At 48.1% G+C, this 24,760-nt stretch overlaps 1 protein-coding gene and 1 pseudogene across 2 annotated transcripts in view; one reads left to right on the plus strand and one right to left on the minus strand.

The window, feature by feature from the left end:
• Positions 1 to 24,760, minus strand: part of ACAD10 (acyl-CoA dehydrogenase family member 10) — a 51,187-nt gene that overhangs the window by 4,799 nt on the left and 21,628 nt on the right. For both annotated transcript variants that reach the window (XM_043978134.1, XM_043978133.1), the window contains exons 8-18: positions 22,727 to 22,868; positions 19,076 to 19,144; positions 18,074 to 18,255; positions 14,299 to 14,449; positions 12,189 to 12,334; positions 10,535 to 10,708; positions 6,208 to 6,608; positions 3,850 to 3,990; positions 1,973 to 2,110; positions 1,773 to 1,863; positions 1,002 to 1,160 (exon numbers count right to left, since the gene is read on the minus strand). In XM_043978134.1, coding sequence (XP_043834069.1) covers positions 1,002 to 1,160; positions 1,773 to 1,863; positions 1,973 to 2,110; positions 3,850 to 3,990; positions 6,208 to 6,608; positions 10,535 to 10,708; positions 12,189 to 12,334; positions 14,299 to 14,449; positions 18,074 to 18,255; positions 19,076 to 19,144; positions 22,727 to 22,868 — 1,794 coding nt within the window. The remainder of the gene's footprint in view (positions 1 to 1,001; positions 1,161 to 1,772; positions 1,864 to 1,972; positions 2,111 to 3,849; positions 3,991 to 6,207; positions 6,609 to 10,534; positions 10,709 to 12,188; positions 12,335 to 14,298; positions 14,450 to 18,073; positions 18,256 to 19,075; positions 19,145 to 22,726; positions 22,869 to 24,760) is intronic.
• On the plus strand, positions 2,636 to 2,740 carry LOC122737829 (annotated as a pseudogene).

A 24,760-nucleotide genomic window follows, 5' to 3' on the forward strand; every position in this document is an offset into this window, starting at 1 on the left:
CATCTGGACCGCAAAGCAGGGTCAACCCACGAAGGCAATAAAAGTATGACATCTTTAGCTAAGAAAAACAGCATCACATGACAAGCCCCAATACAGCATCCAACCCACTAAGGCAAGGTTCTCCACACTGAGATTTGGAGGCAATGGGTGGTACCCCACAGCCTTCCTCGAGCCCATGGAAGCTCCTCTCTGCACCAGACACTTCTCTTGTGGGGAAAGTATGTGGTGGAGAAGAGGAGGAGCCCAGAAGTGACCCTGGGAAATCTTCCTGAGATTAGACTGAGTGGTGGGGGTCTGCATGTGTGAATTCTATACATAAGTGCACAGTGGTGAAGGAGAAGAATGATAATGATGGCGATGGTACTAGTGATAATAATAATGGTGAAGATGATGGTAATAATGATAACAACAACAATAATGGTGATGATACTAATGATAACAATGTCTAAAAATCTAGTATTCAGTCACATACAAATCTTTGTGACCCTATTTGGGGTTTTCTTGGAAAAGATCCTGGAGTGGTTTATCATTTCCTTCTCCAGATCATTTTACAGATGAGGAAACGGAGGTAAATAGAGGTGAAGTGACTTGCCCAGGGTCACACAGCTAGCAAGTGTCTGAGGTTGGATTTGAACTCAGGAAAAAAATCATAGTGCTCTGTGCACTATGCCGCCACCTAGTGGCCAGAATGAAACCACCACCACCACCACCACCACCACCACCACCACCACCACAACAACAACACTTGAGGGCTCGTAAAGTGGCATCTGTGTATCCCCATATCTGATCCTCACAACAACTGCCATCCTTCTCCCCTTGTCGCAGCTGAGGTCTCAGGGATGAGGGCCCCCCCCCTATCCTGGGTCACAGAGCTCCAAGTGTTAGTCAGGACTGTGCTACTGAGCAAAGCAGCCCTGGGGAGATCCCAGGCGAGAGCCCCGCATGAAGGGCCAAAGCCGGTGTCTGTGGCTGAGACCCCAGGGAGGTGCCCATGCTTTCACCTGGAGGATCTTCCAGCCCATAGAGGCTCAGTGGTCTGATGACTTTGATCCCCGGGGTATCCATGGGAACCAAGAGCACAGACTGTTGCTGGTGGCGAGGGGCGTGTGGGTCTGTTTTTCCCATAAACACACAGAGCTGGCAACGGGGATCCAGGATTCCTGCCAGGAAAAGAGAGAGAGAGAAGCCGACCGACTGACGCCAAGCCCATCAGGCCTTGCTGCAGCCTCGTTCCTACAGGAACGAGCTAAGAATGAGGGAGCAGATGGAGCCCGTGCAGACTCGCCCATCATCAGAAGCAGGCTCGGCTTCCTCTCTGTCCCCGTGAGGAATGAATCCCGAGTCATACAAGTGTTTTACCCAGAATGTCACGGGGGGCTCCGACAGTCACCACGGCAGGGAGGGCCCAAGGGGCAGAGCCGGCTGAGCTGTGATGGGGAGGGCTGGGGGGCATGATGCCCAAGAGCAGATGTGAGAGGGAAAATGAGTGGCAGGGGTGGCTGGACTTTCTGGTCTTCAGGTGAGAGAAGGTCATGTGCAAGTCCAGTGAATCTCATTACTATCCTAGGGAAATGGCACCTGCCTTCAGCTTGCCGAGAGCTGGTCATCCTTTTGTTCTGTAGCTCAAGCGCCCCTTCGGTGACTGGAAGGAGACAGTGCCCTGGTGTTCCCTGCAAGGGTCAGACTGAGCCCAAGGCTCGGGGAGGGATGAGGGGCCTGCTACAAAGACAGTCGCACCGGCACACTTTGAGAAGGGCTGTGAAGCCAGGTACCTGATATCCACCACTTGTGACCGTTTAGGATGTAGACCCCCTGCTCCTCTCTAATCGAAGACTCAATGTTGGTGGCATCCGATGAAGCAACCTAAAGAAGAGCGGGTTTGGGCTCGGATCTGCCCCAGAGGAGGTAAGATCCAGGCCAGAAATGGTGCCTGGAATGGGGGGGCAGGGGAGGCGCCCACCCCAGGCTCTACCTGGGGCTCCGTCATGGCAAAGCATGAGCGGATCTTGCCCTCCAGCAAAGGAAGCAGCCAGCGGGTCTTCTGCTCTTCAGTCCCATACCTCACCAGCAGCTCCATGTTCCCCGTGTCGGGGGCAGAGCAGTTAAAGATCTGCAAAGAGGGAAAGGACACGCACCACACTTCTACCTGCTACTCACAGCATCACAGAGCGATGTTTTCTGCCCCTTTGGCCTAGAAGATAGGGACAAGAGACCAGTGGAAAGCAAGCCTCTGCCGGGCCCAACTCTGCTCCTTGTCTCCACCATCTCTCTCTCTCATTAGCCCCACCTGTGCCCCGATCCAGCCATGCCAGACACTGTGCTCTGGCCAGTGGGAGCATCCTGCTTTCCACCCAGCACTAGGCACCGGGGTTAAAGGGAAGAATCCCTACTCTTATGGGCTTATATTCTAAAAGCCAATCATCAGGACTCATCAAGATGGAGCCGTGTAGGCAGCCGAGTCTGATAGAAAGCCCTGGGACACAGGTGCCAGGTCCTCCTCAGACACAGGCTGGCCCTGCCCCCTGGACCAGATGCCCAACCTCTCGGTGTCCCCGGCCATCGCCAAGACAACAAGTGGTTGGTTCTCTACATCAGTGCAAGCACCCATCTGGACCAATTTAAGGACAAAGCTTCTGTGTTGTATGAAAGGAGAGAAGGTTAGCACTCCCCTTGATAAGGATGGAAGAGGTCCTAGTGGCCTTTACAACACATGGACGGTTAAGACAAACCTTCTGTCTCTCAGGCTACTGAAGAGGAAGAAGCACAGAGGCTCTATTGTTTTGGGGCAGGATCCCCTCAGATCCTCTGACTGGGGGCGGGGGTGGCGAGTCATCTCCACCTGCCTTTCAGATATCAGGGCCTGTGTGTCCGGTAGACATCAAACTCACCATGTCCAAGACAGAATTCATTCTCTTCCCACTAACTGCCCTCTCCTTCCCAACACCATCCCCCCCAGGCCCTCAGGCTTCTAACCCAGGGTCATCCGGACGCCTCCCTATCTCTCACCCCTACATCCAAGCCGTTGCCAAGGCTCGTCCTTATCACTTCTGCAACATCTCCTATTGTGCCCCCTCCTCTCCTCTGACACTCCCTCCACCCTGGTGTAGGCCCCTTATTCTTCACTCCTGGACCATGGCAGCAGCTGCTGGTGGGTCTGCCAGCCCGAAGTATCTTCCCAGCCCAGTCCATCGTTCATTCAGTCACTAAAGGGATTCTGCTAAAGCACAAGTCTGACCATGTCACTCCCCTGCTCAGTAAACCTCAGTGGCTCCCTACTGCCTCAGGATCAAATACAAAATGCTCTGCACAGTCTTCAAAGCCTCCGTGACCTGCCCCCTCCCACCTTTCCTGTCTTCCTACATCTTAATCCCCCATTTACTCTCTGATCCAACAATACTGGCCCCTGGCCTGGTCCAAACAAGGCCCTCCATCTCTGGGTTCCGGCATTTTCTCTGACTGTCCCCCAAGCCTGGAATGGTCTCGCTGCTCCCTGCTACTGGCTTCCCTGGCCTCCTCATCTCCAGGAAGCCTTCCCCAAGCCTCTTACTGCCAGTGCTTTTTTTTGGTGGGCAATTGGGGTTAAGTGACTTGCCCAGGGTCACACAGCTAGTAAGTGTCAAGTGTCTGAGGCCAGATTTGAACTCAGGTCCTCCTGAATCCAGGGTCGGTGCTCTATCCACTGTGCCACCTAGCTGCCACGCCCCGTCCTCCCCCCCCCCCCCCGCTTTCCCGGGGACTGGCTTTTGCCTCTTTTTGTATCCCCTGAGCTTACTACAGTGCCTGGTACCTAGCAGGAGCTTAACAAATGTTTATGGATCGATTGATTGATTGCAGACTGAGAGTAGGTACCTCTGGGGCATATAGGGACTTGCCCATGAGCTCACACAAATGGGCGTATTCCAGGTTGGTCAGGCCTGCGCCGTACTTCTTCTCAGGGTCAGTCTCGACTGGCAAGAAGAGGTTCCACAGCCCTTCAGACTTGGCTTTTTCCTGCCCAGAAATGGCACAAGGGAACAACGATGATCAACTCAGCCCAGATCCATGAAAGCCCCAACTCAAAGGCCCAGGAAGGAAAAGAGGGCAGAGGCCAACTGCAACCACTACCCATGCCATCGCACTGGCCACCTAATGCTAGCCCTCCAGTCGGTGTCCCCAAAAAAGCAAAAGCAGAATCTGATGATTGAGGTGCTCCCAGCAGGACCCAAGACTGGCCCCAGATCTTGGGAAAGAGAAGGCGGCCTTTATCCAACTCACACCCAGGCGCTCCTTCCCAATGAGATCCTCCCTTTGACGCATGGGCTGCCCCGGGGCTGCCCCTCAGAGTGTGGACCACGGCTGATGCTTTGACAATACCCAGTGGGAGTGGAGATCTGGGCCAGCCAGCAGAAGTGGGCAGGGTGGCACGTAAGGGGTTGGAGAGAGAGGGGCAGATGGCAAGTTTTTAGTGCTAGTGACAGGAGAACTTGCCCTATTTTACGTTTGCCAGGGCACTGACCAAAGGCACCTTCGGAGGGAACAACAAATAAAAACGCTGGACCATTGTCCACTTGGAAGATTCCAAAGCCCTGTACAAACTAAGGCAGGGCCTGCCTTTCTTTCCTGTTTGTTAAGTCTAGCACGGGGCGTGGTGCTTTACAGAGTAAACACTAGCAAATGCTTTTTCTTCATTCGACCCACCAAAAATCCTCCTCTCATATCTTAATGTGGCTTGAAGTTTTCTCTGTGTGTGTGTGTGTGTGTGTGTGTGTGTGTGTGTGTGTGTATGTGTGTGTGTGTGTCCCAGCTGAGGCCCTTCAGAGAGACACCCCGCCCCGTGCCAGCCACAGCACTTCATCCCCCAGGCTGGAGCAGGGCTGCGACCTGTGCTGGTGGAAGGAGGACAATGGACAAACAAGCAACTTTATCTTGCTACCCACAGTCCAGGCTACTGCAACAGGATTAGTAAGGCAAAAAGCCGGGGCCTTGGGCTTCTGTCTCTCAAGTATCTGATGAGAGAGAGAGATAGAAACAGAGACAGACAAATAGAAAAGAGAGGAAGAACAAAAGGGAGGAAGGGAGAGAGGGGAAAGCAAGCGGGAAGGAAAAAGACAGAGAAGGAGAGAAAAAGAGGAGAGAGGGAGAAAGATGGAAGAAAGGAGGGGGATGGGAGGAGGGAGAGCCAGAGACAGAGAAGAGAGAAAAAGAGGATGGAGAAACAGAGAGAAAGAGGGAAGAAAGGAGGCAGATGGGAAGAGGGAGAGCAAGAGGGAAGGAGAGACAGAGAGGCAAAAAGAGATAGAGGAGGAGAGAAAAAAGAGGGAAGGAGAGAGAGAAAAAGAAGAGAGAGAGAGCCAGAGACAAAGATTCAAGTTAAGTTCAACGTCTCTAACACCACTTGGAGACCACTTCTGTTGGTGTTTAACATTAGGCACAGCCAAAAGTTCAGAAGTGCCAGAGACACTGAACATGTGGGCTCAGTGGAAAGTTAGGATGTTCATGCTGGAAAACAATCTGAAATTATGCCAGAAATTTTTTTTAAATGACTAACATGACCCCACGATTCAGCTACTTGGAGTATACCCACTGAGGAGATTAAAGAGGGAGTGAAAAGTCCCACAGACCCTGAACTTTTACTGGGGCATTTTTTTTGTGGTCGCCACATAGATGCACAGGGACTGGGGATGGCCAGGCCAGCCGGGGCACATGAGGTATGGAGCAGTACTCCACCATAGGGAAGGATGTGCCAAGAATTCAGAGAAGTACAAGAAAACTCCTATACACAGATGCAGTCAAGTGAACAGGACTGGGGCAACAAGAGACACAAGAACTAGAACAAAGTTGAGAGCAAGATCACAAGAGTGAACCCTAGGTAATTAGAGTGAGCACAGAAGAGAAGTTAGTTTTAACTACTTTAATGTTCTGAGGGATGGCTCCCTAGGAAGGGGTTGGGGAGGATTATATTTGTAAACTAAAATGACAGAAAAGCAAAAGATAATAATAATTCAATTTTCTTAAACACAATGGCAATGGTTTTACTATTTATTTTTCTTTTCTTTTTTTGCCAGGCAATGAGGGTTAAGTGACTTGCCCAGGGTCACACAGCTAGTAGGTGTCAAATGTCTGAGGCCAAATTTGAACTCAGGTCCTCCTGAATCCAGGGCCGGTGCTTTATCCACTGCGCCACCTAGCTGCCTTGGTTTTACTATTTATTAATTAAGACCCACTTACCTTGAGCTCTTCAATTTGTGGAGGTGGCGTCCATCTGGCCTCTGACATCTGGTAATTTCTCAGTTCTTGCTCAATGGGATACACGTGGGTTTCCATGAATCTCTCCAGCCTGTGATGGAGATCCCTGACTGGTTCTGAGAGGGCCTCTGGAGAGATAATTAGGACCCCTTTGGAGGTGGCAGCCTGAGATGCCTTGGAAAATGTGGCCCAACTTCTTGCTCCACTTGGGATGAGCAGCGGCCTCCGATGGGCCCAATGACAGTAGGACCTCGTCGACAGTCTTGTAGTCGGTATCCTTTTGAAAATCCGAAACCCTTCCTTGACGGCAAAGTCCCACGCCAGGTTAGACATGAATTCAGCCAATTTCCCACTTTGTTCTGCAGTGGCTGAGCTCGACTGACCTAACCAAAATCAAGACAAGAAGGGTTAGAGACCCAAAACCATCGTCACACTCTGACAACACATCCCATTGACTCCAATGGGATCAGGAAGGTGATCACTGCATTCTTGAATTATTTTCTAATCCAGGGTCTCTTTCCCTCTCTTCTCCAGTTGGTCATTACTATTTGGGGTCTTCTTGGTAGAGATACTGGAGTGATTTGGGGCAGCTAGGTGGTGTAGTGGATTGAGAATTGGCCTTGGAGTCATGAGGACTCAAGTTCAAATCTCACCTCAGACACTTAATAGCTGTATGACCCTGGGCAAGTTACTTAAGCCCAATTGCCTTAAACATCTGGGGCCATCTCTAGTAATCCTGATACTATCTTGCCACTGGACCCAGATGGCTCTGGAGGAGAGAGTCAGGCTGGTGACCTTGCACAGCCCCATTCCCTGCAAGCCATGACATCATCCAGAAGTCACGGTCCTCTTCGATAACAAAGGACAAACAATAACTGGAGTGGTTTGCCATTTCCTTCTCCAGCTCATTTTATAGATGAGAAAACTGAGGCAGAGAGAGGGGTAAGTGACTTGCCCAGGGTCCCACAGCTAGTAAGTGCCTGAGGCCAGATTTGAACTCATTCTGACTCCAGGCCCCCCACGCGGTGCACTATGGCGCCACCTAGCGGCACCTTGTCAGTTTCTCCGTTAAGGATCCTAAAGAGACCTTGTTTCCCTTACTAAGTCTGTTTCAGCAAATGTATCTTCTCAGAGCTTAACACTCTTCCAAGTTCCTATCATTGTCAGCGGCGAATTCCTCAGAGCTCACATCACTTTGTACAATTCCCAGGATGCAGTAATATTAGTTTGTGCCGCTCTCTGTGAGTCGTGAGCCAAATCCTGCAGCCCCTCAGCAGGAAGCCTCACTGTCTGATAACCGTTTAAACCTTCCTGCACTTCCTGGATTCGTTTCCTTCCTAGATCATTACCAGGATGCACTTGACACCTCTAAGGAAAAGATATGCTTGAATTCTGTTTTATTAGGAGCAATTTTCCCCTTCTTGGAGTGGGCAGGAAGGAGCCTCTTAATGTTGTTCTCTATAATTAGACCCCTCCCCTCTTCAGAGCTCTCAGTCTCTTGTTTTTTAATAAGTCACTCGCTCTGGCTCACCGCTCCTACTTCCATCAGTTCTGATCCCGGCGCGGCCAAAGCTGGGACTGCAGAAGGGTCTGATGGATTACTATGGCAGCTGCTGTCTTAGAGGGGAAAAGGGGCACCTGTACTTCAGACCTCACAGCTCTGCAAAGAGGTAAAGCTTGATGTCACCTAAGACCACCCAGCAACGTCGGATGAGTGGGATCTGCAGCTGAGTCTGGGGTCTAAGGGGCCAGGTGTGCACATGTGCACACACACACACACATACACACACACTTGTCTGTGCAGACATGGTGTCTGGTGGCCAACAACACTAGCATAAAGCGAGGTCTAGAGAGCCTAGTAAACAGGCTGAATGACTTCCTGTTAGGCAAGACTTGGGACAAGTCAGTGGAATTTGCCCTTGCAGAGGTTCCAGGATGAACACTGGCTACTCTGTTGGGCTCTTTTATCGGGCAAAGATCAAAGAGCCTCGGAATGGCAAAAGGCTGTTTAACAATAGTTAGGAAGAAGGCATCCTGGGTCTGGAGCGGGTCGGGACTTCACAGCCTGTCTAGTCCAACCCCCTCCTTTAAAAGGAGGCTCAGGGAGGCTGTGATTGATCGCAGTAATAATGACAAAGTGATAGAATCAGAGCATCCCTGGCCAGAGGTCTAAGTCGTCCAATCATGGGAGTCTAGAGAGGCTGGATGAGAGGATGACGGATCACAGCTCAGCTCTAGAGCTGGAAGGGACCCTAAACACCTACTCCAATCTCCTCATTCAAGGGAGGAGGACCCTGAGGCCACAGGGGCACATTAGAAGGGCACTGGAACAGAACACAGTATCCTAGGGGTACATCTGACTGTTTCCCTCCCTCCTCTTGAGGGGTTCAACAGCCATTTTGTTGAATTATAAGCCTAATATTTTACATTGACTATAGAGAATCAAGAAAAAAGGGAAATGATATTTCCATGAATAGGAAGGACCTAGTTTTTGGCGAATCTTCGCCGTCACCGATGAGCCACAAAACCTCTCTGAGCATCAGTTTCTTCAATAGTGAGACTAAGACCTGTGTGGCCTCCTTCACCCAGTTATTGGGAAAGAGTGAGGCAAATGAGGGCAAAGCAGCACAGGCTCCAAAGTGCCCGACCTCGAAAACTCTGAGTCATCACCACCCAGAAAGGAAGTGGGCATTCCCAGGAACTTTTTACTGCTGTGGATTCTATTCCTCTGGTGGGCTTATTCCTTTCCATGTTTGCCTCCCACTCAGAACGTTCTGGCAAAAGCCTCCCTGCCCTGACTGTTCGCACTGGTCCGTCCCCAAACGACGCTAACAAGCTCAGGCTTCTGTTTGCCTGATGCCCAAGAAGGCCCAAGGGCCTTTACCGAATTGTGTCTACCTGTGGACCTGCCCAATAATAAGCCGTGATCCCTCCTCACCTTCTGAGAGGAGACAAGACCCGGTCTCCATCTCTCCTTCCTCCCATAGCCCAGTCCAATCCTGACGCTTGCCATTTCTCCTCCCCCGTGCCCTCCCAGCCCCTTGAAGCCAGGCCCCCTCCCCAGCTTGTCTGCTGGTACTACAGCAGAGCCAGGATCCTCTCCTGCTCCCCCACCCACTCCTTCTGTAGCCCCTCCCCGCCCCCCAGCAGCCCTGGGCCTGCCACCAGCTCCTCCCTTGGCTTCACAGATACCTTGGTCCTCCTCCTGCCTTTCCTTTTGTCCCCATGAGCTTCTCATACTATTCCCAGGCCCTTAAGGTGGGAGTCCCAATGTCCTGGGCCATTTTCTCTTCTCTCTCTCTCTGTTCTCTCCTTTGGCCATGTTCCTCCCAAGACTTCACCTGTCACCCCTCTGAAGATGATGGTTGTTTTGAGGCTTGGACACCCATCTCCAACCGTCTTGAGAACACCTCCAGCTGACTTTCCCATCGGTATCCCAGACTCAGCATTTCCAAGCCTGAGTTTCTTTTCTTTTCCTCTGAACCTCCTCCTTCTACACTGAAAATGGCCCCCACCCCCCAGGGTTGTTTCAACGACTGGATGAAACAACATGTGTAAGTACTCTGCAAACACCATAACCCTATCAGCTAAATGTTAGTATTGTCCTCAGTTTACACATGAGGAAACCGAGGCTGGGATTAATTGACTGGCCCAGGATCAAAGCACAGGATTTTTTGTCCACTGATACTGCACAAAAATACATACATACATGCATGTGAACATGCCAGAGGGATGAATACAAACACAGACACATGTGCACTGACCAATGTGGGCAAGAACGCTAATGCTTAGAGGAAGGAAAGTGGTTAATCAGGGATGGAATCCCAGCAAATTTCCTTTTCCCATTAGGCTAAAGCGGAGGCAATGAACTCTCAGCAAACACTTCCTTCCCTCCCCACACCTCCTTAGGAGGCCCTAGCTTGTTTGTAGAGCTCAGGCTGGGAAAGGCACAGGAATTCTCTCAGAAAGCATCGCCCAGCCTGTGTTTCCCCAGGCCGCCCGGGGCTCCGGTATGGGCACAGGGCCTGTCCCTGGATGGTCTGGTCAGTCTGCAGGGCAGAGGGACTTCTCTAAGATCACCTCCTGTGTTCCTGTTGTACACCCTTAAGGCAGCTCAGTAGCTCTGTGACCCCGTTACCTCTGGTTTTGTTTTTGTTTTTTGGTGAGGCAATTGGGGTTAAGTGACTTGCCCAGGGTCACACAGCTAGTAAGTGTCAAGTGTCTGAGGCCAGATTTGAACTCAGGTCCTCCTGAATCCAGGGCCGGTGCTCTATCCACTGCACCACCTAGCTGCTCCCGACCCCCTTACCTCTGAGTGAACGTTTGTACACCCCCTGCAGGATGGCAGCCACTCGGAAGAAGGAGAAGGCCATGTAGAAGTTCCAGTTGTCAGCTTCAGGGATCTCCATGTGACGGCAATACATTCTGAAATACTCTTCGGCAGTAGGAATTCCTAGCTGGGTAATATCCAAATCACTCAGACCTAAGAAACAAGAAAAACTGTCATTTGTGACTCCACAGCCAATGAGATTCCCATGAGCCATCATGGAATAATGGAGAGAAGTCGGGCGGGCCTCGGCTCATATCCAACCCGCATTATCTTGGTCAAGTCTCTGAACCTCTCTCTGCCTCAGTTTCCTCAGCTGTAGAATGAGAGGCTTGGACTCGATGGTACCCAAGGTCTTTTCCGGATCTAAATCTAGCATCCCATCACCCCATGATTCTCTGAATTGGCTCGATCACCAAAAACCTGCTTTGAAGTTCTGGAAAGTCACTCAGGAACTATTACTCCGGGGGCAGCTAGGGGGCACTGCAGTGGATAAAGCACCAGCCCTGGATTCAGGAGGACCTGAGTTCAAATCCAGCCTCAGACACTTAACACTTACTAGCTGTGTGACCCTGGGCAAGTCACTTAACCCCTATTGCCTCACTAAAAAAACAAACAAACCAAATGAATCAATTGTCAATCAATTAGTATCTATTAAGTGGTTACCACATGCCATGCACTGTGCTAAGTGTTAAAGGTTGTGTTTTCTTAAAATTAAGCTAAAACTGTGTTTTATAAATAATTTCTATTGCACCAGTTTTGGCAGTAAGCATATTATTATTTTATTAATATAATATATCAGCAAAGGATTGACCATGTGTCTCCCTAACTTCTCATGGTCTCAGGCCATGCTGTCCTAAGAGGGAGGGCTAAGCCAAGAACGTGTGCCGAGAGAGAGAGAGAGAGAGAGAGAGAGAGAGAGAGAGAGAGAGAGAGCAAGCGAGCGAGTAAGCTCAGGCCTCTTCCGATTTTTATCCTTTTTTGATAGAGGCGGGTCATTATACATTGATAAAAGCTAACTGGTTGGTATCATTCAACTCTATTGACTCGAGGGTGGTCTGCATTAAAATGAACTCTGGGAAGACATCAGGGAAAGACCTTCACTCAAGTTCCTTAAGATAAAGTCCATTATCTGGGTGTGATTTGATCCCATCAGTCCTTCACTGAGCTGGACAAAAGAATCTCTATTTCTTTTGTTCCCTTGGGTTTATCCCAGGTAAAATCTGACCTTTCTGGAGTTGGGGGGACAAAGGACTGAGGAACTGATCTCTGTGTCCCCCCCTAAAAATCCATTATTAATGATTATTTTCTCACAACATATGGAAGCAGAAGTGAAACAATCCATGTCCACCAAGAGCTTAGACAGAAATGAAAATTTTCACTATCTTCCCCCAGGACTATCAGCGGCTGAAAACGGACCTGGATTTTTTGATGCTATTTTGCAGATTCCACATTTGCCCAGCAAATGCCACCTTCTTCCCTCCCAGCTGTGTTAAGATGCCTTCCTGTAGCCCTTACGGCCATTCCCCACCATTTCCCAACCAGAAACAGATGAATCTCAATGAGGCACCTTCCTTCCCACAGTTGTTTGGAGGGGAGGGGAGGTGCTCTGATCCCCTTCCACAGCAGCTCATACCTTTGATGATAGGAAAATCAGATGGCAAATAGTGAGCCAGGCAGCTGTAGGCAACATCTGAGAGAGGATCTCCTAAGGTGGACAGCTCCCAGTCAAGGATGGCGAGGACCTCAGCCTTTTCTGGATTAAAGATCAGGTTGTCTAGCCTAAAGAAGTAACAGAAATAGCGAAGAAACAACCTTGTGCAAATGCAGCACAAATATGGCAAATATGCATGAGGCACCGGCTATGCACAGAGCCAATATCCAAAGGCCTATCCTGTCCTGGACATTTCTGATAAGCTATAAGGATTCTCAGAAATCATGGGATGCTACAGAGCTCCAGAATTTTAGAGCCCAGAGGGGCCAGCTCTAAATTATTTGGATTATTTAAATTATTTACAAATTACTTAGTTCAACTACTTCATTTTACAGATGGGGAAGTGAAGGTGCGGAGAGGGATGGCTTGTCCTGGACCTACCTAGTGAATGGTAAGGTCATGTTCTCCCAGCCTGAGAGCTACAAGGGACCATCACCATGACCATCATTAAGCCCAAGCCCTAGTTCAGCACCAGCTGCTGTGATGACCAGTCCAGTGCTTTCTCCACTAAATTTTGTTTAGAAACTGCTACTAGAAGACAGCCCGGTACCACGAGAAAAGCACTGGCTCTAGAGTCCAGCCTCCATCCTGCTACCCGAGTGACCTTGGGTAGGTCATTGGATCTCCTTGGGCCTCAGTTTCCTCATTTGTAAGAGGAAGGAGGTGGCCTTGGTGACCCCTGAAGTCCCTTCCAGGTCAAGGACTATGATCTTATGGCCTATGAAATGGCTACGTCGCTCTAGGAAAGGAAATGACTGGGAAAGGCTGGCAGTTTCCAAGGAAGTTTTGAGTTTAATAACATGTATTGGTCCTCTGTGTTACTGAATGACAGATGAAGCTTATCCAGCCCAGCAGGTATGAGAAAACAAAGGCCAAGGTCATGCATTTCCTGCTCAATAGCCTGGTGAAGTAGGTTTCAAACGCACTGTAATGATGGTCTCTTAGTCAAGAGGCTTTGAGGCAAAGGGCAAAAGGACAAAGAGGAGGGATCCAACCCCAGACCCCCGCCCAGGAGGACCAGACAAACCAAGCCCAGGCTTGTCTTTCCAGCCAGCGCTAACAGAGAACATTGTTAGACACCCAAGCACAGAGGCCTCAACGCTGCAGCAGAGGACAATGGTGCCCATGTGCCCACCGGAGCCAAAGAAGCCCAAAGCCTTGACTTCTCCAAGAAAGCTGGGCCTATGACACTTGGAACAAATCATTTCAGGAGGCCATGAGCCAAAGCCCTCACAATAAAGATGGAGGGAAGGCATTTCACTTGTTAAAGAAGGGACGAGAAGACTGACTTCAAATGCCCGCAAATTCTATCCTCGAAATACTATTCTTGGGGGAGCTAGGTGGCGCAGCGGATAGAGTACTGGCCCTGGATTCAGGAGGACCTGAGTTCAAATCTGGCACTTAACACTTACTAGCTGTGTGACCCTGGGCAAGTCACTTAACCCCAATTGCCTCACCAAAAAATTTTTTTAATTAAAAAAAAAACTATTCTTAAAAAATAAAACTCACACAATACAATGCTTTTTCTCAGTTCTTTAGGACAGAGAAGGGTTAAAATCATTAAAGAGATCCCAATTTGGCCACGATACAGCTCACGCTGTATCTAAGAGGCTTCCTAAGTGCTTGCCTGAAGTGGAAAAACATTACAAACCAATCAAAGGTGCAATTAGTTGATTCTAAAGCAAGACAGGATCAAGCCAGAAGCATGGGTGAGATGTCAGGCCCTCCTGGCTCTGCCACAGCCTTGATCACACATCAAAGGCCTGAGCAGGTCACTTGGGTTCTATTTCACTGGTCTCAATAATGCAAAATGAGGGCCTTTCGGTCAAGGAGTTTGGAGGTCCACTTCTCCTTCCTGTTTGGAGAGACTGGCAAGGGGGGCGCACCTGATCCCATGAAGACAAACACTTTCTAACTACAAACTGGATCCAAGCCAGGGGTGAAAGCTGCCCAAGGGCACACCCATGGCTTTCTGCTAATCAGGAGGCTTCCCCACTGTCAATTCTCTTTCTGCCTTGTCAACAGTTTCTACCTGAAATCTCCATGCACCACTGTGGTCTTCTGTGCCTTGGGCAGGTGCTGGGGGAGCCACTCGATGAGCCGCTCCATGGCTGGGATCGTGCCAGTCTCAGTGGTTCGGTACTGTTTGGTCCAGGTTTGAACCTGGCGTTGAATATAGTCCCCTAGAACAGAAGTTTAGAATACAGGTGAGCTACACCAAAGACTTCAAAACTAATCCCTGAAGGGGCTTGTAAATCCTATTGGAGATTGATCAGATGGACAGAAATAAAGTTTTTCATCGGAGCTATAAAGGTCAGCCCTGCCCAAGACCCTGCCCTGGGAGGAAAAGGGTCCTGGAGGATGGAACGATCATCTGGTGAAGAAGCCAAGCCCTAAATAACACCAACATCTTCCATTTACACACTTGCTTTGTACCTTTTCAAAGAACTTTCACATATTTTGTCTCTCTCAATTCTCATGATATTCCTAGAATCATTAATGATAAAATTCTAGGTCTGCGAGGCCAACTACTCCCCTTGTTTTACCTTATTGAGGAGGAAAATGACTGTGAGGCCTTCTAAGGATGGGGACGCCCCTAGGGCCTTCCCAATCAGGCCAGAAAACATTGTTTTGCTGTCCAGTGGAGGAACCAAATATATAAAATAGGACTGATGATCAAGATGTGTCCTTGACACTGCCTTTCGCTCCCTCTTCTATTCTTTGTGAACAAAGGGGGTGAGGTCTTCAAGCAGTTTGCACGATCATTTGTTTCAGGGGCTGTGGAGGGTATTCTTTTTTTTTTTAAGGATTTTTTTTTTTGCAGGGCAATGAGGTTTAAGTGACTTGCCCAGGGTCACACAGCTAGTAAGTGTCAATTGTCTGAGGCCAGATTTGAACTCAGGTCTGGTGCTTTTATCCACTGTGCCACCTAGCTGCGCCCCTGTTGTGGGTATTCTTAGTGATTGTATTCTAGAACTACTGAGATGCCACCTCTGAAATTCTGTAATTATGTGAGCTCCGTGGAGAGCCATGAAACAGATGAAATGTTTGCTGAGCTGAGCACTGGTCTGGGGCTGTTCTCAAGAGCTGGGAGAACAACTGTGGTCTCTGGGAGCTCTCCAATGTACCAGTCAAGCTCTGTGGAGTGCTCTCTTACCTGGGGGACCAGACTGGCCTCTGCCTCTATGCCTGACCTTCCGCCTCTTCTGTCACAAATGCCGCCCTCCTGACTATGACAACAGTCACTGGGGCCCACTGTCCAGCTCTACCCCTGCCCAGCCCACACCTTAATTAACAACAACCCCAGCCCTCTCCCCAGACCCATGACTACCCAGACTGATTCATGCTTCTGTCCACCACCCACCTCCACCATAGTCCTCAGAGGCAGGTTCCTAGGCCGGAGCCCTGACATAATTAGACAAAATTTCTCAGAAAGAATTAAGGATTCCCAATTCAATTTGTTTGTTACAAATGAAATATCAGTCAACTTTTTTATGTTCATCAATTTAAAAACTGCCTCTAGGAATGAATGGCTGTGAGTCAGTAGAAATCTTTTCTCTGTACTCCTATTATAGGGTATGTTTGATGCTCAGACTTCACTGGGGCTTCTGAAACCATCAAGGTGAATGGCTTCAGGGCATTCAGCTACTATCACTCACAAGACACTGAATCCCACAGCTAAATAATAACATCTTCCATTTACATACTTGTTTTGTACTTTTTCAAAGCCTTTTCACATATTTTATCTCATTTAATTCTCATTATATTCCTAGAATCATTAAATGACAAAATCGTGGAGCCGGGAAGTCAACCACTCCAGCCCTGTGACTGGTACCTTATTGATGAAGAAAATGAGGGCAAGAAAGGGGAAGTGATTTGCCCAAGGTCACATAGCCAGCCAGTGGCCATGTTAGCCATGGGCTGTTGAACTTCTGAGAAGAAGGCAGGGTAGACAGCATGATCTATATTTAGCATGTGAGCCATAGCTAAGTAGTTTTTCCCAGGTCCAACAGTAAGTAGATTGATTCCTTGGCTTGTGTTTTTCTTATGATCTCCCACACTAATGCAATAAAAACAAGAAGGAGCCTCAGCTCTACCCTACAAGGACTGAGCTCACTGGGTTCAGGGGCTTTTGGGGAGCATATCCACAGGGAGCACTTGCCTTCACCCTTAGCTCTGGCCTAGGTCTCCAATGATGTGAATGAAGCATCCCCAGTTTCTGTCCAAACGCTCAAAGTAACAAAGCACATCAGATACAGGGCAGCCTGGGTTTCCCTCATGAAGGGTTTGCAGTAGATTGAACCATACTATTTCTCCTTTTTTTGTTTTTCTTTTTTGAGGTTTTTCCCTTTTGTTCTAAGTCTTCTTTCACAGCATGACTAATGCAGAAATAGGTTTAATGTGATTGTACATATATAACCTGTATCAGACTGCTTGCTGTCTTGGGGAGAGGGGACAAAAGGGAGGGAGAAAAAAGGTGGAACTTGAAATCTTATAAAAACAAACGTTGAAAATTATCTCTACATGTAACTAGAAAATAATAAAATACTTTTATGATTCTAAAAAAAGGGTTTGCAGTAGCCCATTCATCTCCTCTTAGCAGTGGGTGCTGCCTGTGCCCAGGGACCTGAAACAATGGACCAAATTGGAAAGTATTTTCCCACATTAGAAGCAGCAGGAAGTAATTGCTAGGGTTTGCGTCAGGAAGACCTGAGATCAAAGCCCACCCCCCATACTTGCTTACTGTGTGCACCTGCACAAATCCTTTAACTGTCCTGGGTCTCAGGCAATTTCCATTAGATCAGAGGGAACCGTCCTGTAGACAAAATCAAAGACCCTTCCCCCTACCCTTCTTTGGCCTTCACTGTTGAGGACATAAAAGAACAATAAGGATGAAGGGGAAAGGGATGGAATGTGGGTGTCTATGAAGAGAATAAGGAGAGATAAAAGCAGTCCAGGGTGAAGGCCTCAACCTGAGAAGGGCAACAGCCAAACACAGCTATAAAGGTCAGCCCTGCCCAAGACCCTACCCTGGGAGGGAAAGGGTCCTGGAGGATGGAACGATCATCTGGTGAAGAGGTCTGGCTTGGAAACCTCCAGTGACAGAGAGCTCACTACCTCCTAGGCAGTCTCACCCACTTTGGGACCCTGCCCTGACATCAAGTCAAAAGCTGCCTCTAGGTACTCAGACCCAGGGCTTCCAGTTCTTTCTTCTAAAGAGGTCCTCACCTCTTTTAGAGGATGGTCCTTTAAATACCTGAAGAAGAGATGACTACCTTTTCTTCCCTAAATCTTCTCTCCTTCAGCTAAACTAGTCTTCGTCAGGTCCCCGGTGGCTCATTGCGTGGCCCTGCACCAACCTCATCGTTGTCATCACTGTCATCACCATCTTCTGGACACACTCTACATTGTCACTGCGGCCCCTGATATGGCGCCCAGAGCTGGACCCACTATCCCAGAGGCGTCTGACTAGGGCAAGGACAGACATCTTTCCCGCAGGACAATGTTCTTTTCTTAATGCAAACCAAGACAACCTCAGCTTCTCAGTACTAGGAGGCTCCTTTAAAATAGAACTGAGAGGGGCAGCTAGGTGGCCCAGTGGATAGAGCACCGGCCCTGGATTCAGGAGGACCTGAGTTCAAATCTGGCCTCAGACACTTAACACTAGCTGTGTGACCCTGGGCAAGTCACTTAACCTCACACACACACAAAAAAATAGGACTGAGAAGCAAAATGTGGTCCCTCCACTAACACAGAAACTTTTGCTAGCGACAGCACTGACAGAGGGGCTCTAACTTCTTCCTTACCGTGCTTCCCATAGTCTTCCAGACCCGCTGCCTTGATGTCCACACTGTGAAGCTGACCCAGCACTCGGTTCATGGCAGTGTAGATGGCCTTCCTCTGGCTGGGCTCCATGCCAGGAAGCGAGGCTTCCTTGTAGATCTGCCCCAGGCAGTACTCCATCAAGTAGAATGGTGTGCCAATGATGCTGCGGGCACACGGACACCACGATTCTGGGTCAGCTGACCATTCTCACTTTCTCATGTTAACAAATGACTTCAGTGTTAAGAAAGGGGGTCAGGGGCAGCTAGGTAGCGCAGTGGATAGAGCACCGGCCCTGGAGTCAGGAGTACCTGAGTTCAAATCTGGCCTCAGACACTTAACACTTACTAGCTGTGTGACCCTGGGCAAGTCACTTAACCCCAATTGCCTCACTTTAAAAAAAAAAGAAAAGAAAAAAGAAAGGGGGTCAGACCCATACAGCTGACTGCTTTTGTCCCTCCACTGGACACAAGAATACAGTGACAGAAGCTTTTCCTCAAACCTACCCTTTTTCCACATGAAGAAACCACCAGAATGGGTCCCAAAGATGATGTTTTGTGGTATGAATTACACTCCTCTTCCCCGGCACCCTCATGACAGACCCCCAAGCTGTCAGTGGACCTGCTCACCACCTAGCATGCTCAGGGTGTCCTCAAGGGAGCCTTTAACATGGTCCAGTCAATTAGTAGAATGAGTCATGTGGAAAATTGGTTCAGAAATTGCCATAAAAATGACTAAACTTAAGAAAAGACAATGGCACGCTCTGGCTGTTTTCTGCTCATCGAAAACAAAAGGTTTTCCTCCTGTCTTATTATGCGATTCAAACATTTTTGAGTTTCTGGGAAGGGACTGCACGGCCTCCATCCGTTCCTCCTTCTCATCTAAGCTTTCCTTATCCTTAATTCAGCAAACTGTGTGTCCAGGCCATCCCGCAGCCCTGATCTGTCCTGGAAGCCTTGCTCTGAGTGGGACAATCCCCAAATTACCTTGGATCTTCACACAGGTCAAGGACTTTGGGGACAGGAACTCCAGCATCCTGGAGGGCTTTCATTATCCTAGAGGCACAAAAGAGGCAGGATGACTGGCCAGCCAGACTGGGAGCCCAGAACAGACGTTCTTACAATTTGTTGTAAACTTAGCTACCCTTCCACCCAACCACCCAACCACCTGCCTGTCCACAAAAAGGACCATCATATAAACCTGCAGAGTAAGAATAAAGTCATCTGGGGGCGGCTAGGTGGTGCAGTGGATAAAGCACCGGCCCTGGATTCAGGAGTACCCGAGTTCAAACCCGGCCTCAGACACTTGACACTTACTAGCTGTGTGACCCTGGGCAAGTCACTTAACCCCCATTGCCCCGCAAAAAAAAAAAAAAAAAGAATAAAGTCATCTAAAAAAACAAAAACAAAACCCAAAAAAGAAACAAAAAAAAGAATAAAGTCAGTTCTGAATCCTTTAATGTGTGCTGTCCATCTTAACATGGTAGAAGCAAAAACATCAACAACGAACCAACAACTGATGTGTGTGCTCGGTGCCCACTTCTGAGTACACGTGTGGCTCTGCCGCTGGGTTTCCTCGAGTGCTGTTCATCTCTCTGTGCCTCTTTCTCTTTCTCTGTCTCTCCCTTTTTCTCACTCTCTCCTCTTTCTCACTCTTGTTCCTCTCTTTCTCATACTTTCTCCCTCTTTCCTCTCTTTCTCTCTCTCCTCTCTTTCTCACTCTCTCTTTGTCTGTCTTTCTTTCCCTCTCTCTTCCCCTTCTCCTCCCTATCTATATGTATCACACACATGCACACACATCATACTCAATAATAAAATGGATCTGTGATCTCCCAGATGTGAGTATTCCCTCCAATCCAGCCGGGTCTGCTCATCCTGGGTGATTCTTGCCTGGCTTATCCCCTAAATTTACCACAGCTTCATTTCACATTTGGGGGTCTTTCCTGGGTTCTCCTAACATCCTGAGGATACCAGAGGAGCACATAGGCTATCTCACTATGTAGATAGTCTATCTTCTCTTCTGATTATATATAAATATATATATTTATATCCATATCTACATCTACATCTACACCTTCACCTATACCTATACCTACACCTACACCTACATCTATGAAAACATTATTTTTCTTCCTAATTCCTTATTTGTAAGGTGGGGCATTACCACTGGGGCAGCTAGGTGGCACAGTGGATACAGGGCTGGGCCTGGAGTCAGGAAGATCTGAGTTCAAATCTGGCCTCAGACGCTTACTAGTTGTGTGACCTTGGGCAAGTCAGTCAACTCTGTTTGCCTTAGTTCCTCATCTGTCAAATGAGTTGGAGAAGGAAATGGCAAACCACTCTACTATCTTTTGCTAAGAAAACCCCAAATGAGGTCATGAAGACTCGTATACAACCAAAATGACTAAAAAAAAAATGCAGTGCAACCTGATTGGGGTGTGTGTGTGTGTGTGTGTGTGTGTGTGTGTGTGTGTGTGTGTGTGTATGTATAGGTACATATGTAGGTATATATGTCTATATATATATATATGTCTACAGACATACAAATACATGGACTTATCCTCTGTGTCCTACTCTGATGATGCTCCATCATAGCAAAGAGCTCACTATCCCTGTGAGTTCAAAGGGCACACCAGGGGAGCCCACACTTAGGCAGGTTTGGGGTATAGAGCCTGTACAGATGACCTTTACAGCTGGTATCCAAGGTACAGAATCAACAGGCTTGGGCAGGCTGACTGCAGACACATAAATGCAGATGGATGGATTACACCAATATAATAAAAATTAAAATGCTTCCTAAATTTACATTAAAATTTAGTACTAGACCAATCAAAATATCAAAGGGCACTTTATAGATCTAGAATTTTTTTTAAAGTTATTTATTTAGAGAAAGAAAAGGTCTAGATTCTCAAGAGGAATAATTTTTATAAAATAAGAAAGAGGGATTAGCCAGTCAACAGCATCCATTAAACACCATCTGCCAGGCACTGTGCAAAGCTCTAGAGAGACAAAGAAAGGCAAAAACCCAGTCCCTGGACATGGAGAGCTCCCCTCCTAATGTGGGAGGCAACAGGCAAATAACCAGATTCCTACACGATCTACCAGATGAAAACGGAAGGAAATCTCAGAGGGAAGGCCCAGTGACTGGGAGGGCTATGAGCAAGGAGACAGTGACTAGAGTGATCAGGTGAATGGACCCTCCCCGGTAATAAGACCAGTGGGATCAGCATGAGTGATAGGGCTTGGAGGGAGAAAATGAGAACCTCCAAGGAAGTCAAAAGCAAGAGAAAAATCCATCAGTACCAAACTTTTGTAGGAACAAAGAAATGGAAACAAAGAGAGTGTCCATCAATTAGGGGAAAATGAAAAACAAAACAAAACAAAACACAGTGATTTGAATGTAAGGTGATATTAATGCACAGCAAGAAATAACAAATATGATAAGTGGGGCAGCTAGGTGGCGAAGTGGGTAGAGCACCGGCCCTGGATTCAGGAGAACCTGAGTTCAAATCTGGCCTCAGATACTTGACACTTACTAGCCATGTGACCCTAGGCAAGTCATTTAACCCTCATTGCCCTGCCCAAAAAGAGAGAGAGAGAGAGAGAGAGAGAGAGAAAGCCAAGAATGAGGGTGAAAGAGCTGTTCTCACAATGGTACTTCTTGCTCTAGGTATCCTTCCTACTTAACGGAAGAAGACAAGGCCCTGCCAGAGAAGGTGGGGGTAGAGGAAGGCTCCTGGATGCACAGGTACCATCTTGGAGACATTCCCAGCCACGATGCTCCCTCCCTGAGAGACCCAGGAGAAGGCCCTACCCTCTCTCTCTTTCCCTAAATGTTTTCTTCTCCTCATTTCTCACTGGCTGCACTCATGCCAGGCTTCTCTGAAGTTCCCACCATGCCCCTCTGCAGGAGTCTGCAAGCCTATCCCCTCCTTTTCAGCTTTCTTCTCGGTGTCCTCTTCCCAAATAGACTGGAAGCTCATTGAAGTCAGGGATTGACTTTCTTTTTGTTTCTGTATCTCCAGTGCTTAGCACATGCTTGGTACATAGGACATGCTTGATAAATGTTTGTGGACTATTTGGAGGAGACGACAGTATTCTGACTGTCCGAGGTGGGTTGAAGTAAAGGATGGCAGGAATTAAATAGGAGGTAAACAGATGATCACGAACAGTATGTACGTAATGGGACACTTTCTCCTCCTACCTCTGCTGGAGATGTCCAGCAGTCCACAGATGTCTGTGTCCTCAGACTAATGCTAACAGATGAGACAGAACAGATGAGATGCATAATAATAGTAATGGTACCTCAAGTCACTGGAAATATCTCTAACAGGTACCCTATTATTCTGTTCAGTTTCTTTTCTTTTCTTTTCTTTTCTTTCTTTTTTTTGAAGGTTAAGTGACTTTCCCAGGGTCACACAGCTAGTAAGTGTCAAGTGTCTGAGGCCGGATTTGAACTCAGGTTCTCCTGAATCCAGGGCCGGTGCTTTATCCCCTGTGCCATCTAGCTGCCCCTATTCTGTTCAGTTTCGGAAGCATTTCTAGGATTCTGACTGGTCAGCTGGTGCCCCATTCAACAGGGTTGCTCCTTCCTCTGTGAGCTGACAGAGGGAAGGGTGAGTTACCCCAAGGAGGTACCTGAATTCCCTCTCCACGGCATGGGCAGAGGGAAGAAGTTTTCCCGGTGGCTTCTTCCTCAGGACCAAGTGGTGACTGGCCAACCTGATGGAGTAGGTCGGATTGGACTGCCCGTGGCTGAACTGTAGAACTTCCACAGGCCCTGAAACCATGAAAGACAAAGGCTTAAGTCCAAAAGGCCATTATGGAAGAGACAAGCATCCTTTCTTTCCAATTTTGCCCCAGAAGAGACCATTTTCCTTAGAAGGCATTTCTAAGTCACACACTAGAATGTGGCCCCCAATTAGACTTGGGTAGGTAACAGAAGTGGGGTGTGGTGTCCACCCAGACCCCCTGAGATGGAGCCTCTCCAAGTGTAGAGGCTAGAAGCTGTTTCTGGGAAACGGAAGGACGTGGACATTCTGTGTTGGCCAACCACGTGGCTGGAAGCAACCAGAACTGTTGGTGTGTGGAAAGCCACCTGACTCAGGCTTTTGCTGCATTGGCATCTGAGGAAAGAGATGACTCCTTCATTCACACTTGGGTTTAAGGGGGAAGGGCTTTAGAGCTCCTTCCCCTCCCCACAATGTGCCTCAGTCTTTGGCCTTTCCTCGGTGCTTTTCCATTCCAGGTGTAGGAAGTGGAGTCTCTGATCTCGGCCAGGTGGTTGAGCAATGGATATCTGGGAGTCCAAGAAGCCAGGCCAGGTGCTGCAGCCAGTCCCGCAGAAGCTGGCAGAAAATCGGGGCTTTGGATATGATGTTGGTGGGATTAATGATAACCTGAGGAACTGGGCTAAACAGTGAGCCTGATTCTTCTCCTTCCTTGCTCCCCATCAGACCCAGAGGTTGGGGGAGGGGGGTTGTGGCCCAGCAGTGATTGGGCAAATGTTGAATGAATCTTTGAAGAAAAAAATCCCTTTATAAGAGCTATTATGATGATAGGTGGTTAAATGGAACCGCTTGGTTCCCTAAAATGGGAGGGACAAAGCCAGTGACAGAGAAGAAGAGACCCCAGCCTCCCAGCCTCTTCCTGGTACATAGGGGAATCAAGTGTAAGAGGACTGGCTCTGAGAGACCAGGTCCAGAGTCAAAATGGGTTAGTGACCAGAGCCATAACTAGAAAATCAGGCATCTGGGGCAGCAGCATGAAAGATGCCCCCAAATCACCTTTTAATAGAAACTGAAGGAGACAGACAATGGGTGGCAGAACACAATGGCCCTGGGGTGAGTGTGACAGAGATCCAGGATCCAGTCTCTCTGGACAAGAGTCCCTGGACACTGAGGCTCAAAGGACCTAGTTGGGTAGCAGTTTCTCTGTTGGAGACAGGGTGCAGAGAGGACACCATCTGGTGGCTTCTGATTTTCACAATTCTTGCTAACTAGGTGCTAAAGTCATTTGCTCAGGCAGTTTTCAGACAAAGAAATCAAAGCTCTCGATAGTCATGTGAAAAAATGCTCTAAATCACTATTGATTAAAGAAATGCAAATTAAAACAACTCTGAGGTACTACCTCACACCTATGAGAGTGGCTGATATGACAAATGATAAATGCTGGAGGGGATGTAGGAAAACTGGGACACTAATGCATTTGTTGGTGGAGTTGTGAACTGATCCAACCATTCTGAAGAGCAATCTGGAACTATGGCCAAATAGCAATAAAACTGTGCATACCCTTTGATCCAGTAAAACTACTCCTAGTTCTGTTTCCCAAAGAGATCAAAAAAATGGAAAAGGACCTATTTGTACAAAAATATTTATAGCAGCTCTTTTTGTGATGGCTAAGAATTGGAAACCAAAGTAATGCCCATCAATTGGAGAATGGCTAAACAAGCTATGGCATATGATAGTGATGGAATACTATTGTGCTATAAGAAATGACAAGCAGGATAATTTCAGAAAGGCCTGGACTTATACAAACTGATGTATAGTGCAGTGAGCAGAACCGAGAGAACATTGTGCACAGTGACAGCAATATTGTTTGATGAAGAACTGTGAATGACTTAACTATTCTCAGCAATAAAATGATCTAAAACAATCCCAAAGGACTAATGAT

This window comes from Dromiciops gliroides, chromosome 1 (genome assembly GCF_019393635.1).
Source record: "Dromiciops gliroides isolate mDroGli1 chromosome 1, mDroGli1.pri, whole genome shotgun sequence".
Lineage (NCBI taxonomy): Eukaryota > Metazoa > Chordata > Mammalia > Microbiotheria > Microbiotheriidae > Dromiciops > Dromiciops gliroides.